The 13,006-nt window shown below is 51.8% G+C and overlaps 1 protein-coding gene across 8 annotated transcripts in view; it reads left to right on the top strand.

The window, feature by feature from the left end:
• The window catches only part of SAP130 (Sin3A associated protein 130), a 109,665-nt gene that overhangs the window by 79,201 nt on the left and 17,458 nt on the right, over positions 1–13,006 (top strand). For 4 of the 8 annotated variants that reach the window (XM_069727686.1, XM_069727683.1, XM_069727689.1 and 1 more), the window contains 5 exons: positions 2,765–3,078; positions 7,107–7,352; positions 8,846–8,971; positions 9,238–9,341; positions 9,431–9,544. In XM_069727686.1, coding sequence (XP_069583787.1) covers positions 2,765–3,078; positions 7,107–7,352; positions 8,846–8,971; positions 9,238–9,341; positions 9,431–9,544 — 904 coding nt within the window. Of the gene's footprint in view, positions 1–2,764; positions 3,079–7,103; positions 7,353–8,845; positions 8,972–9,237; positions 9,342–9,430; positions 9,545–13,006 lie in introns of all 8 variants that reach the window. The other 4 variants (XM_069727685.1, XM_069727684.1, XM_069727682.1 and 1 more) reach the window with 1 other exon arrangement.

Genomic DNA, 13,006 nt, shown 5'->3' with positions numbered 1-13,006 from the left:
CCCCAAATAATCGGATATGGTTCCGTCCACAACAAAGATCTTTTTAGGGGTCTTATTAGACTCCCACAGACAAACCTCTTTCTTGCCCGAACAAAAACGGTCCCTGCTTACATCAAGGATAAGAACATTGCGGGACAAGAAGAGAGTATCTCTAAGATGGGCCATGTCGGTTCTAGGTACCATGACATCTTGCATCCAGATGGTGGCATGGGCTCAAGCCCACACCAGGATACTTCAGACTCATATTCTGTCAAGCTGGGACGGATCCCCAGGTTCTCTAGACAAAAAGATCCGGATACCACCGCATGTAAAGTCCTCATTAACATGGTGGCTACAAAAAGAGAACTTAATGAGAGGAGTTCCCTGGTTGCAGGTCCCAGCAGTGACCATAACAGTAGATGCCAGTGGAAAAGATTGGGGAGCTACGGTAGACCAGCACATATTCCAGGGATTCTGGTCAGCCGAAATAGCACAACAATCCTCGAATTTCAAAGAGCTAAAAGCAGTAGAAGTAGTTCTCAAAGCGGCGGTAACTCTTGTACAAAATTCCCACTTAAAAATATACTCAGACAACATGACAACAGTTGCCCACCTTCGCCACCAGGGAAGTACAAGACACGAGGATCTAAAAAGAATATCAGCAAGAATATTTTCGTGGGCCGAAGAACATGTTCTTTCCATATCCGCCCTACACATAAAAGGGGAGATAAACGTACAAGCCGACTTCCTGAGCAGAACAGAGGTCCATCCAGGAGAATGGAGCCTAAACCCAGAAGTCTTTCAGATACTAGTCAAAAGATGGGGACAGCCAGAAGTGGACTTGTTCGCGAACAGTCAGAACGCAAAGGTAGACCAGTTCTTCTCGCTAGATCCGATGAATCCGGGGTTTGCTGTGGACGCATTGGTCCAGCCATGGACATTCTCGCTAGCATACGCGTTCCCGCCATTGCCGATCCTACCAAAAGTCCTGCAGAAAATAAGGGCAGAAAAACTCAAGGTGATCCTAGTGGCTCCACTTTGGCCCAAAAGAGGTTGGTTTGGGGCCCTCATCAGTCTAAAGATAGATGGGCCAATAGCACTTCCACCGGTCAAAGACCTTCTCTACCAGGGGCCAATACTGCATCCAGATCCCGAGAGGCTACACCTAAATGCCTGGCTTCTGAATTCTCAATTCTGAGAACTAGAGGACTATCAAAGAGAGTAATTGAAACATTACAAAAAAGTCGCAAAACGGTAACTAATTCTATTTACCAAAAGATCTGGAAGACGTTCATCACGTGGTGTGCTCCTGAGCAACCTAACCCAGATAAACCAAACCTAGCCAAGATCCTGGATTTTCTACAAGATGGGCTGGAGAAGGGTCTCAGACCCAGCACCCTCAAGGTACAAGTGGCAGCCTTGAGCTCTTATTTTGACCAGTCTTTAGCCAACCATAGATGGGTAAGAAGATTCATGACGGCGGCATCCCGCATATCTCCAAGACCCATAAATATAGTTCCATCCTGGGACCTGAATATAGTCCTGAAAGGACTTACACTGCCACCATTTAAACCCTTATCTTCCATAACCATGGATAAACTCGCTTGGAAAACCACCTTCCTGGTAGCTATAACAACAGCCAGAAGAGTGGGTGAACTACAAGCCCTGTCAATCAACGAGCCCTACATGAAGATTCTTCAGGACAGGCTTATCCTACGATTAGACCCATCCTTTCTCCCAAAGGTCGTCTCCGATTTCCACAAATCGCAGGAGATAATTCTTCCATCATTCTATCAAGAACCAAAGAATGAGGAAGAGGAACATTTCCATACTTTGGATGTTTGAAGAATGATACTCTATTATCTTCATGCATCAGAAAAGATTAGAAAAGATCAAAATCTGTTTATTCATCTTCTCGGCCAGAATAAGGGGAAGAAGACTTCCAGATCCACAATTGCAAATTGGATCAAAAGAGCAATCCTGGAGGCTTATCAAATTCAAGGCCTTCCACCACCAGGAAAGCTTACAGCCCATTCTACTAGAGCAACAGCTGTCTCCTGGGCCGAGAAAGCCAGTGCTTCCATCGAGCAAATATGCAGAGCGGCTACATGGTCCTCGGTCCATACGTTCTCCAAACATTACAGGCTTGACCTGATGTCAAAAGAAGACTTGGCCTTCGGAGAAAAAGTCCTTAGTGCTGTAGTCCCTCCCTAAAAATTATTCTTAGGTACTGCTCCAGGTGTGCTGTCGTGGGGGGTTACTAGAGAAAATAGAATTATTCTTACCGTTAATTCGGTTTCTAGTAACCCACCACGACAGCAGGAGTAATCCCTCCCTTTGCTTAATATACGTTCTGAAAAGAATAAATATAATTTGAAGCATTCATTCTCCTGTGGTCCTTTATAATAACACTGAGGGGAGGATGAGGGAGGGGTTATTTAACCTCTTGTCATTTCCTGTCCCTATTAGGAAAGGGGTAACATCCTCCAGGTGTGCTGTCGTGGTGGGTTACTAGAAACCGAATTAACGGTAAGAATAATTCTATTTTTCTTTAAATGGTTTAAGCTTTGGTTCCACCTTTTCACATGTCCAGGTAAGACCCAGCCTCTGATTTGCAAGAACAGCAACTGGTTGTCAGAGGAAGTTTGATACATTACAGGCTCCATTAACCTTGTATCTGTTATCAATATTATGTCTTATGTTTTATGCTCCTAGAGTTTCTATGTGTGTATTTTATGTACTATAGATATAGATGTATTACTTTTTTTTTTTTCTTACAATGTAGTGCGAAACCTAAAGCTGAACTTCACATCTCTGTGGTACCAGGAGTGACTGGTGATCCGGGCACAGGTGGCGAGCAGCCCAGTGCAGCTGCATCTCTCCCTTCCTCTCATCACCCCACAGCTGCCGTCCCCAGCCCTCCGTCTCAGCCTGTGCCTGGACCGCTCCCCAGTAGCATTCACGTCCCCCCAGCTGCCGTTCCCACCTTACCAGCGCCTCCACCTCTTATGAGCAGTGCACCTTCTGGAGCCGCTGTCCCCTCTGAAGCCAAAGTGAAGGAAGAAGCCGAGCCAATGGACACAGCCAGGCCAATGTCAGGTATACAGTCTTGTTTTTACTACCTTCCCTGATAAGTAGTGTTGAGCGATACCTTCCAATATCCAGAAGTATCGGTATCTGATTGGATCGGCCGATTTCCAAAAAATATTGGATATCGCCGATACTGATACCCGATGCCAATGCAAGTCAATGGGACACAAATATCGGAATGTAAATAAGCCCTTTCTGTCCTTCTACATCCTGTTCTGGAGGGGGGAAGAGTGTGTGGGTGGTGCGTGGGCGGACACTGTGCGTGTCTGTGTGTGCGGGCGGGGTCTGTGCGGGCCTGCCAGTGATCTTTACGGGGCTCTGTGCGGGCTGCCGGGGGTCTGTACGGGGCTGCCGGGGGTCTGTACGGAGCTGCCGGGAGTCTGTACGGAGCTGCCGGGAGTCTGTACGGGGCTGCCGGGGGTCTGTACGGGGCTGCCGGGGGTCTGTGCGGGGCTGCCGGGGGTCTGTGCGGGGCTGCCGGGGGTCTGTGCGGGGCTGCCGGGGGTCTGTGCGGGGCTGCCGGGGGTCTGTGCGGGGCTGCCGGGGGTCTGTGCGGGGCTGCCGGGGGGTCTGTGCGGGGCTGCCGGGGGTCTGTGCGGGGCTGCCGGCGCTCTGTGCGGGCCTGCCGGCGCTCTGTGCGGGCCTGCCGGCGCTCTGTGCGGGCCTGCCGGCGCTCTGTGCGGGCCTGCCGGCGCTCTGTGCGGGCCTGCCGGCGCTCTGTGCGGGCCTGCCGGCGCTCTGTGCGGGCCTGCCGGCGCTCTGTGCGGGCCTGCCGGCGCTCTGTGCGGGCCTGCCGGCGCTCTGTGCGGGCCTGCCGGCGCTCTGTGCGGGCCTGCCGGCGCTCTGTGCGGGCCTGCCGGCGCTCTGTGCGGGCCTGCCGGCGCTCTGTGCGGGCCTGCCGGCGCTCTGTGCGGGCCTGCCGGGGGTCTGTGCGGGCCTGCAGGGGGTCTGTGCGGGCCTGCCGGGGGTCTGTGCGGGCCTGCCGGGGGTCTGTGCGGGGCTGCCGGGGGTCTGTGCGGGGCTGCCGGCGCTCTGTGCGGGCCTGCCGGCGCTCTGTGCGGGCCTGCCGGCGCTCTGTGCGGGCCTGCCGGCGCTCTGTGCGGGCCTGCCGGCGCTCTGTGCGGGCCTGCCGGCGCTCTGTGCGGGCCTGCCGGCGCTCTGTGCGGGCCTGCCGGCGCTCTGTGCGGGCCTGCCGGCGCTCTGTGCGGGCCTGCCGGCGCTCTGTGCGGGCCTGCCGGCGCTCTGTGCGGGCCTGCCGGCGCTCTGTGCGGGCCTGCCGGCGCTCTGTGCGGGCCTGCCGGCGCTCTGTGCGGGCCTGCCGGCGCTCTGTGCGGGCCTGCCGGCGCTCTGTGCGGGCCTGCCGGCGCTCTGTGCGGGCCTGCCGGCGCTCTGTGCGGGCCTGCCGGCGCTCTGTGCGGGCCTGCCGGCGCTCTGTGCGGGCCTGCCGGCGCTCTGTGCGGGCCTGCCGGCGCTCTGTGCGGGCCTGCCGGCGCTCTGTGCGGGCCTGCCGGCGCTCTGTGCGGGCCTGCCGGCGCTCTGTGCGGGCCTGCCGGCGCTCTGTGCGGGCCTGCCGGCGCTCTGTGCGTGTGTGCAGTCCCATCGGACGATGCCTGCTACAGTGAGAGTGATTGACACATTAGCCAATGATGGGACAGTAGTAGTCCCATCATCCGGCTAATTTGTTGAATGTAAAAAAAAAAAAAAATACTACATACATACTACATACAATACATACATACAGTACATATAACATAGAGTACATACTCACCATCACTTGTCACTTTGGTTCCCCCAAGCCAGTGTCATCTGTAAAAAATATTAAAATAACAAACAACCAATATACTCCCTGTCCGCAGAAATCCACGAGTGTCCCACGACGATCTCCCGTGGAGAACGGCAGCATCAGCTGATGCGACCACTGTCTAGGGGCTCCAAGAACACAATGACGGGAGGAAGGTATCCTTCCGCACTGTATTCCTCCACCGCTGTAAAAAAAAAAAAAAAGTCCTTAGTCTCACTTTTGGCATTGCTGTGTGAGAAATTGTACCACGCAGCAATTGCTATAAAGTGAGACTTTGAACTATAGTAACCTTAGTGATGCACTGCAGGAGCCATTGTCTCCTGTCAGTGTGTCACTGAAGGTCCTATAGAGCAGTGACATCACCCGATGTCACTGTTCTATAGGGGAGATCGTCGTGGGACACTCGTTATTAATTGGACTACGGCGGACAGGTAGTATACGGTTTATTATTTTACGTTTTTTGTGGGCGCTGAAGTATGGTAAGTATGGTTAAATGAAAAATATTAAAATACCTTTTTCCTAATGTGTGTGTGTTTTATTATCCCTTTATTGCTACTGGATTAATAATGGATAGGCGTCTTATTGACGCCTCTCCGTTATTAACCCGGCTTAATGTCACCTTACAATAGCAAGGCCCCGGCAGGCCCGCACAGAGCCCCAGCAGGCCCGCACAGAGCCCCCATGGTCACGCACAGAGCCCCCATGGTCACGCACAGAGCCCCCATGGTCACGCACAGAGCCCCCATGGTCACGCACAGAGCCCCCATGGTCACGCACAGAGCCCCCATGGTCACGCACAGAGCCCCCATGGTCACGCACAGAGCCCCCATGGTCACGCACAGAGCCCCCATGGTCACGCACAGAGCCCCCATGGTCACGCACAGAGCCCCCATGGTCACGCACAGAGCCCCCATGGTCACGCACAGAGCCCCCATGGTCACGCACAGAGCCCCCATGGTCACGCACAGAACCCCCATGGTCACGCACAGAGCCCCCATGGTCACGCACAGAGCCCCCATGGTCACGCACAGAGCCCCCATGGTCACGCACAGAGCCCCGCAGTCTCCGCCCACACACGCACAGAGCCCCGCAGTCTCCGCCCACGCACCGCCCACACACGCACAGACACGCAGTCTCCGCTCACGCACCGCCCACACACACGCACAGACACGCAGTCTCCGCTCACGCACCGCCCACACACGCACAGACACGCAGTCTCCGCTCACGCACCGCCCACACACGCACAGACACGCAGTCTCCGCTCACGCACCGCCCACACACGCACAGACACGCAGTCTCCGCTCACGCACCGCCCACACTCCATTATAGTGCATCATTGCATTATGGGAGCTTCCGATTCCGGTATCCGATATCGCAAAAGTATCGGAACTCTGTATCGGAATTCCGATACAGCGAATATCGGCCGATACCCGAATGCTCAACACTACGTGATAAGCTATTGGAACTAATGTGAACAAGTAAGAATTGGCCATAAGACTTACCATTATTATTTTTAATGCAATCATGTCAAATTTAGCTTTAATTGTGTTTAGAAATGTCTCTCAATGGAGACAGCTCTGGTAGTTGCTTAAATGCTAATAGTGCAGCATAGGAGATCATTATCTGCCGATATTTTCATTTGATTTAATATAAAGTGGTGCGACGTATTATTTAGTATTCATGTACCAGAAGCAGCATGGAGCCTGACAGCAGTAGCCCATGTTACCTTGAAGGGGGCCCTGCGTTTTATTATTACATCTTAAAAGGTATTTATGTTGAAAAATGGTATCCGATCTGCGGCCAGGCTGTTATACAGGAGAAGGGGCTGATCAGTTTGATAAATAGTTTTTGTGGGAGAAGTTTCAATGAAACTTGCATTTTATTCAGTGAAATCCCTGGCGTTTGTATGTTTGTAAATCCAGTGGGCGGTCCTGCTAGTGATCTACAGACTTTCCTGCATGACTGTGCAGCGATAGCGGTCAATCACTAGTAGGACCGCCCACTGGACTCCTACATACAAACATCCGGGATGTCACTGAATAAAATGCAACTTCTTTTGAATCTTTTACGAGCAATCCCATGCATCGTTGTTCTCAGCTTCTTCTTCTCTATACCTTGCTGTCCATAGATCAGACTGCTTGCACAGGATCCTTCTAATTTGAGTCTTTGTATAATTTATTTAATAGGCTGAACTGTGGGTATAACACACATTGTCCATTTTGTTTTCTCCCAGCAGTGCCTCCTCTGACTTCAGGATCCATCTCTTCCCCACTAGCTTTGTTGGCCAATAACATCTCTGTTCCTGCTGGTGAATTACCACCAGGAGCTTCACCTCGTAAAAAGCCTCGCAAACAGCAGCATGTTATATCCACAGAGGAAGGCGATATGATGGAGACCAACAGTACAGATGAAGAGAGATGTCACATAAAACCTCTAACATCTCGGCCAGAGAAACGCAAGTCCCCACCCAAGGAGTACATAGGTATTGTCTGCCATTTTTATCATACGAAAGTGCCGATTGGTCATATTCTGAGGATTCATTTTCCCAAGAACTGACTTCTGTGTGCAAAAACAAATTGAAATTATATGTATCTTTACTGTGAACAGGACTTTTTAACCCCTTCATGACTGAGCCCTTTATCATTCTTTCGTTTTTCGCTCCCCTTCTTCTCAGAGCCATAACTTTTTTTTTTTTTTCTTTCTTTTTTTTTTTCCGGTCGATATGGCCATGTGAGGGCTTATTTTTTGCGGGATGAGCTGTACGTTTGAATGACACCATTGGTTTTACCATGTCTTGTACTAGAAAATGGTAATAAAAATTGCAAGTGTGGTGAAATTGCAAAACAAAAGTGCAATCCCACACTTGTTTTTTGTTTGGCTTTTTTGCTAGGTTCACTAAATGCTAAATCTGTCCTGCCATTTTGATTCTCCAGGTTATTATGAGTTCATAGACACCTAACATGTCTAGGTTATTTTTTATGTAAGTTGTGAAAACAAAATTTCCAAACTTTGCTTAAAAAAAATAAATAAAAATTGTGCAATTTTTCTATACCCGTAGCATTTCTATTTTTCAGGATCTCGCGTCGGATGAGGGTTTATTTTTTGAGTGCCGAGCTGACGTTTTTAATGATACCATTTTGGTGCAGATATGTTCTTTTGATCGCCCATTATTGCATTTTTAATGCAATGTCGCAGCGACCAAAAAAACGTAATTCTGGCGTTTTGAATTTTTTTCAGGTTAATCTTTTTTTTTTTTCTTTTTTTTTATTGATCGATCGATTCTGAACACAGCGATAAAAAATGTGTATGTTTTGATTTTTTTGATTTTTTTATTTTGAATGGGGGGTGATTTAAACTTTTTATATTTTTTTTTTAATTTTTTTCTTATTTTTTAAAACTTTTTTTTTTTTTACTTTTGCCATGCTTCAATAGCCTCCATGGAAGGCTAGAAGCTGGCACAACTCGATCGACTCTGCTACATAGGAGCGAAGCTCAGATTGCTCCTATGTAGCTGAATTCCTGCATTGCTATGAGCGCCGACTACAGGGTGGCGCTCACAGCAATCTGGCATCAACGACCATAGCGGTCTCAAGGAGACCTCTGGTTGTCATGCCGACACATCGCTGACCCCCGGTCACATGATGGGGTCAGCGATGCGTGCATTTCCGGCCTGGTGGCCGAAAGCGTTAGTTAAATGCTGCTGTCAGCGTTTGACAGCGACATTTAACTAGTTAATAGCGGTGGGTGGTTTGCTATTCCACTCGCCGCTATTGCACACACGTCAGCTGTACAAAACAGCTGATAAGTCGCGGCTTTGATGTGGGCACAGCGCCCGAACCCACATCAAAGGGGGAGACACGACATGTGCTTTACTAGTACGGCGCATGTTGTGAAGGGGTTAAAGTGATGTTAAACACAAGGTTTCCGTGCAGAACTAATCTGAGCCACTTGTGGCATTTCTTTTCTTGTTTTCAGATGAAGAAGGTGTACGTTATGTCCCAGTTAAACCTCGACCCCCAATTACACTTCTGCGGCATTACCGCAATCCGTGGAAAGCTGCTTATCATCATTTTCAGCGTTATAGTGATGTACGGGTCAAAGGCAAGTAACTGGAGAGAGCAGAATTAATGTACATTTTATTTCGCCAAAGTGGGAAATTCCTCACCTTTTAATTTGTAGTGTGGGTATACATCCATAATTACAGAAATAGAGAACTTATGTACAGTATATTCTATAAATTCTTGACCTATTGAGGTCCAGACTCAAAATTCCCAGTGTACTGTGTCAGACAAGTTTCAGCTCTTCGCTCTAGGAGCAGAGCGACCGTTTTCATCAATAGCTGATGTTAATGTGGCACGTCTTTGCAGAAGAGAAGAAGTTGACGTTACAGGAGATTGCCAACCAGAAAGGGATCGCTTGCCGTGTGCAAGGCTGGAAGACTCATCTCTGTGCTGCCCAGCTTCTCCAATTGGTAAATGGCATAGTTTGGAAACAGTTGTAATATTCTTTTCCTTTCCCTTTGTTGGACCACGCACATTAATGCACACATTTCGCTTTCAGACTAAACTAGAGCAGGATGTGTTCGATCGCCTAACTGTGCTACAAGAAGGTCTAATTCCTAAAAAAAAAACGGCCACAGATGACGATTTGCACAGGATCAATGAACTTATACAGGTACTATGGTTTTTTTGTGTATACAAGAGGTTTCTAAGTCATCAGCAAAATGTTTTATTCTAGCATTTTTTTTTCTGATTCCTTGCCTCTTAAAGCATAGGTATTTCCTTTTGAGGCTTAACTGAGTAAGGCTACTTTCACACTGGCGTTTTTTGCAAAACGTCGCAATGCATCGTTTATGGCAAAAAACGCATCCTGCAAAGTTGTTTGCAGGATGCGTTTTTGCCCCATAGATTAACATTAGCGACGCATTGCCACACGTCGCAACCGTCGTGCGACGGTTGCGCCGTGTTGTGGCGGACCACTGGGAGCAAAAAACGTTAAATGTAACGTTTTTTGCTGCCGACGGACCGCTTTTCTTTATCGCCTCTCATTGGGGGACACAGGAACCATGGGTGTATGCTGCTGCCACTAGGAGGCTGACACTATGCAAATAAAAAAGTTAGCTCCTCCTCTGCAGTGTACACCCCACCGACTGGCATTATACTCTTCAGTTTAGCTTAGTGTCAGTAGGAGGTGGACACGGGTCTTTCATTAGACCCTTATCTACCTCAATGTGCGTCGTTTCCTTTACAGGTTTCCCGGAGGGATACAGGGTGAGCAGTCACACCTGTAGTCCCACAAAACGGACTATGAGTACGGCGTGTACTGCCACCCCGTATCGTCATAGATCCCTCTCCAGGACCAAGATCCTAGCACAGAAGCGTGCTCAGAAGTCCGGTCCTGGTTCCGTCCCCCACCCACTCGCCCACCAAAGCCTGTCGGTCGGCGGAGACGAGGACGTCCATTAGCCCCTGGACGTCTCACCCCCTTTTAAGGTTAGTACCGGCGTGGGATGTTTTTAGGTGAGTATTCTCTCCCTTCCCATCCCAGATCTTTGTTAGGGGGGTTCTTGTTAGAGGCTCCCTGTCGTTTTCTTACCCGGTCATTGACTGTATCTTCCAGTGACGGCCGGTATTCTTTCTCCTCCCTTTCTGACAGGGGCCTTCTGTCTCACGGGGCCCCTTTTAGGCCACCGCGCTCTTATCCCCTGTGGCCGGATCCCTAGACCGGAGGGGACACATCCTCAGCAGCCCTGCAGGCGGTCGCGCCGCTTCTCGCTGCGGCGCATTGTTCTGGCGCCGCAGGGGGTTGTTATCTGCGGCCCCTTCTGCGGCGCAGCTCTGCAGGCGCTCGCGCCGCATTCCCCTGCGGCGCATCGCTCTGGCGCCGCAGGAGGGTGTTTTCTGCGGCGCCCTTCAGCGGCGCAGCCTAGCAGGCCGCGGCGCCTGCGGCTCAGCCTTCCTCTCGCCGCATCGTTCCGGTGCGCTATTTCGGCGCCGCGGCTTCTTTTCTCGGCCGCCGGTGCCTAATTTAGACCCCGGCTTCGGCCGGGGCCTACTTCCGGTTTGTCGGCCTCTCCATTTCCGCCCCTGCAGGCGGGTTTTTTCCCGCCCGACATTCTGCGCCCTGCCCACCGGCGCCTCTGCGTCTGGCTCCACCCCCTTCCTCGTGGATCTCTCGGCCGGTGTGCACCGCTTCTCTCAGCAGCAGCAGCAGCCCTCGCAGTGCCTCACACAGCGCGCCACGCTCCTTCACTCGCATCTTCTGTGGCTCAGCATTGCAGAATCAGCACCTCAGGGAAGTCCTCCGCCGAGGACAAGTGGGACATCTTCCAGGACCGGGTCCGTGAGTAGCTGCACTGCAGACTGACACCCTTCTCTGCCCCACTGTCCCCTAACCCACTGGCATCTTCAGGGATCTCTCAAAATGTCTTCTAAAGGGGGCCGCTCTCGTCCCCCTACTTCTTCATCTTCTGCCTTAGTCACGTACTTTGCATGTTCGTCCTGTAACAGCAAACTTCCCTCAGGTCAGTCCTCCCCGCTGTGTCAGTCCTGCAGCAACCCAATTGTTCCCACCGCCCAGGATCCTCCGGCTGTTCTGCCCGAGAGTGATCCCCCCATCCCAGGCTGGGCCGCCTCTCTGTCCCAATCGGTGGCCGATTTAACACGGGTATCTCAAACCCTGGTGTCCGCGCTGGATCGGTTACCCCTGCAGACCCCTGCCGTGGCCAGCGGGTCGCAGGAACCGCCGCCCGAGACCTCCTTGCTAAGCTACAAAAGGTCCAGACAGGAACGTCGGTCTGAGTCCTCTTCGTGTTCCATCTCGCCGCACGGCCCTCCCCCGCGGTTGGTGTCCCACCGATCCTCCTCCCCTGAGTCAGGCAAAGGCTTTATCTGATGCGCCCTCAGAGGATATTTCGGAGCTGGATCCTAACCAGATCGCCACCATGAGTGAGACGGTCCAGAACCTCATTCGGGCTATAAACCAAACCTGTGGCATTCAGGATCCCGCTACGGAACTCGCAGATCAGGCGGTTTCGTTTAGACGGGCCAAACCACCTTCAAAATTTTTCGCTCCTCATCCTGAATTCGAGGAAATCCTGGCCAGAGAGAGAGAGAATTCAACCAGACGTTTTCAGAGGGGAAAACGCTTGGGGGTGTTATATCCGTTTTCACCAGAACTTACCGCCAATTGGACGGTCTCTCCCTCGGTGGATCCCCCTGTTTCCAGGCTGTCCACCAACACGGTGCTTCCACTGTCCGGCGGAGCGTCTCTGAAGGATTCTAACGACAGAGTTATAGAATCCTTCGCGAAATCTGCCTTTGAAGCGGCTTCAGCAGCGCTATGCCCAGCCTTTGCTTCCACCTGGGCTTCAAAATCCATCTCAAAATGGGCCAAGGATCTACGGCGAGGTATCCTTGACGGGGCACCTCCCGCGCAATTGGCGGAACTTGCCAACCAGATTTCCCACGCTGGTGAATACCTGGTTTCTGCCTCCCTGGATGTCGCGTCGTGTGCGGCTCAGGCTTCCAGCAATGCCGTTGCCATCCGCCGGACCGTTTGGCTCAAGGCCTGGCAGGCGGACTTGTCCTCCAAAAAGTCCCTCACTAGTCTGCCCTTCCAGGGCTCTCGTCTCTTTGGTTCCCAGCTGGACCAAATCATTAAGGACGCCACCGGGGGTGCAAGTTCTCTTCTCCCCCAGGCTAAACCTCGTCGCCCTCCTCCTAGACGGCAGTTTCGCTCCTTTCGGCCTTTTCGGCGCTTCGCTGCGTCGAACTCCTTTTCCCAGCAGCAACAGAGGCCACAGGCACGTCAAGAGAGGAAGGCGGTGTCCTTCAGGCCCACTCCGTCCTGGCGTCCTCGCTTTTCCCAGGGTAGATCGTCCAGGCCCAGGACTGGAAGATCCACCTCCGCATGACTCTTGGCAAGACTCCAGCCCAACTCCCAAGTTGGGGGGCCGTCTTCTCCGTTTCAGGGACGTCTGGATTTCCGCAGTAGAGGATGCATGGGTCAGGGAAGTTGTATCCTCGGGATACAAAATAGAGTTCGCCTCCCGACCCAGGGATCGTTTCTTCCAATCCCGTCCTCCAAAAGATCCCGCTCTGGTTCCGGGCTTCTTCGCAGCCATCGCTTCTCTGC

The sequence above is a fragment of the Ranitomeya imitator genome, chromosome 5 (assembly GCF_032444005.1).
Source record: "Ranitomeya imitator isolate aRanImi1 chromosome 5, aRanImi1.pri, whole genome shotgun sequence".
In the NCBI taxonomy this organism is placed as follows: Eukaryota; Metazoa; Chordata; class Amphibia; order Anura; family Dendrobatidae; genus Ranitomeya; species Ranitomeya imitator.
The sequence above is the reverse complement of the archived record's forward strand: the minus strand, read 5'-3'. Positions and strand labels throughout refer to the sequence as shown.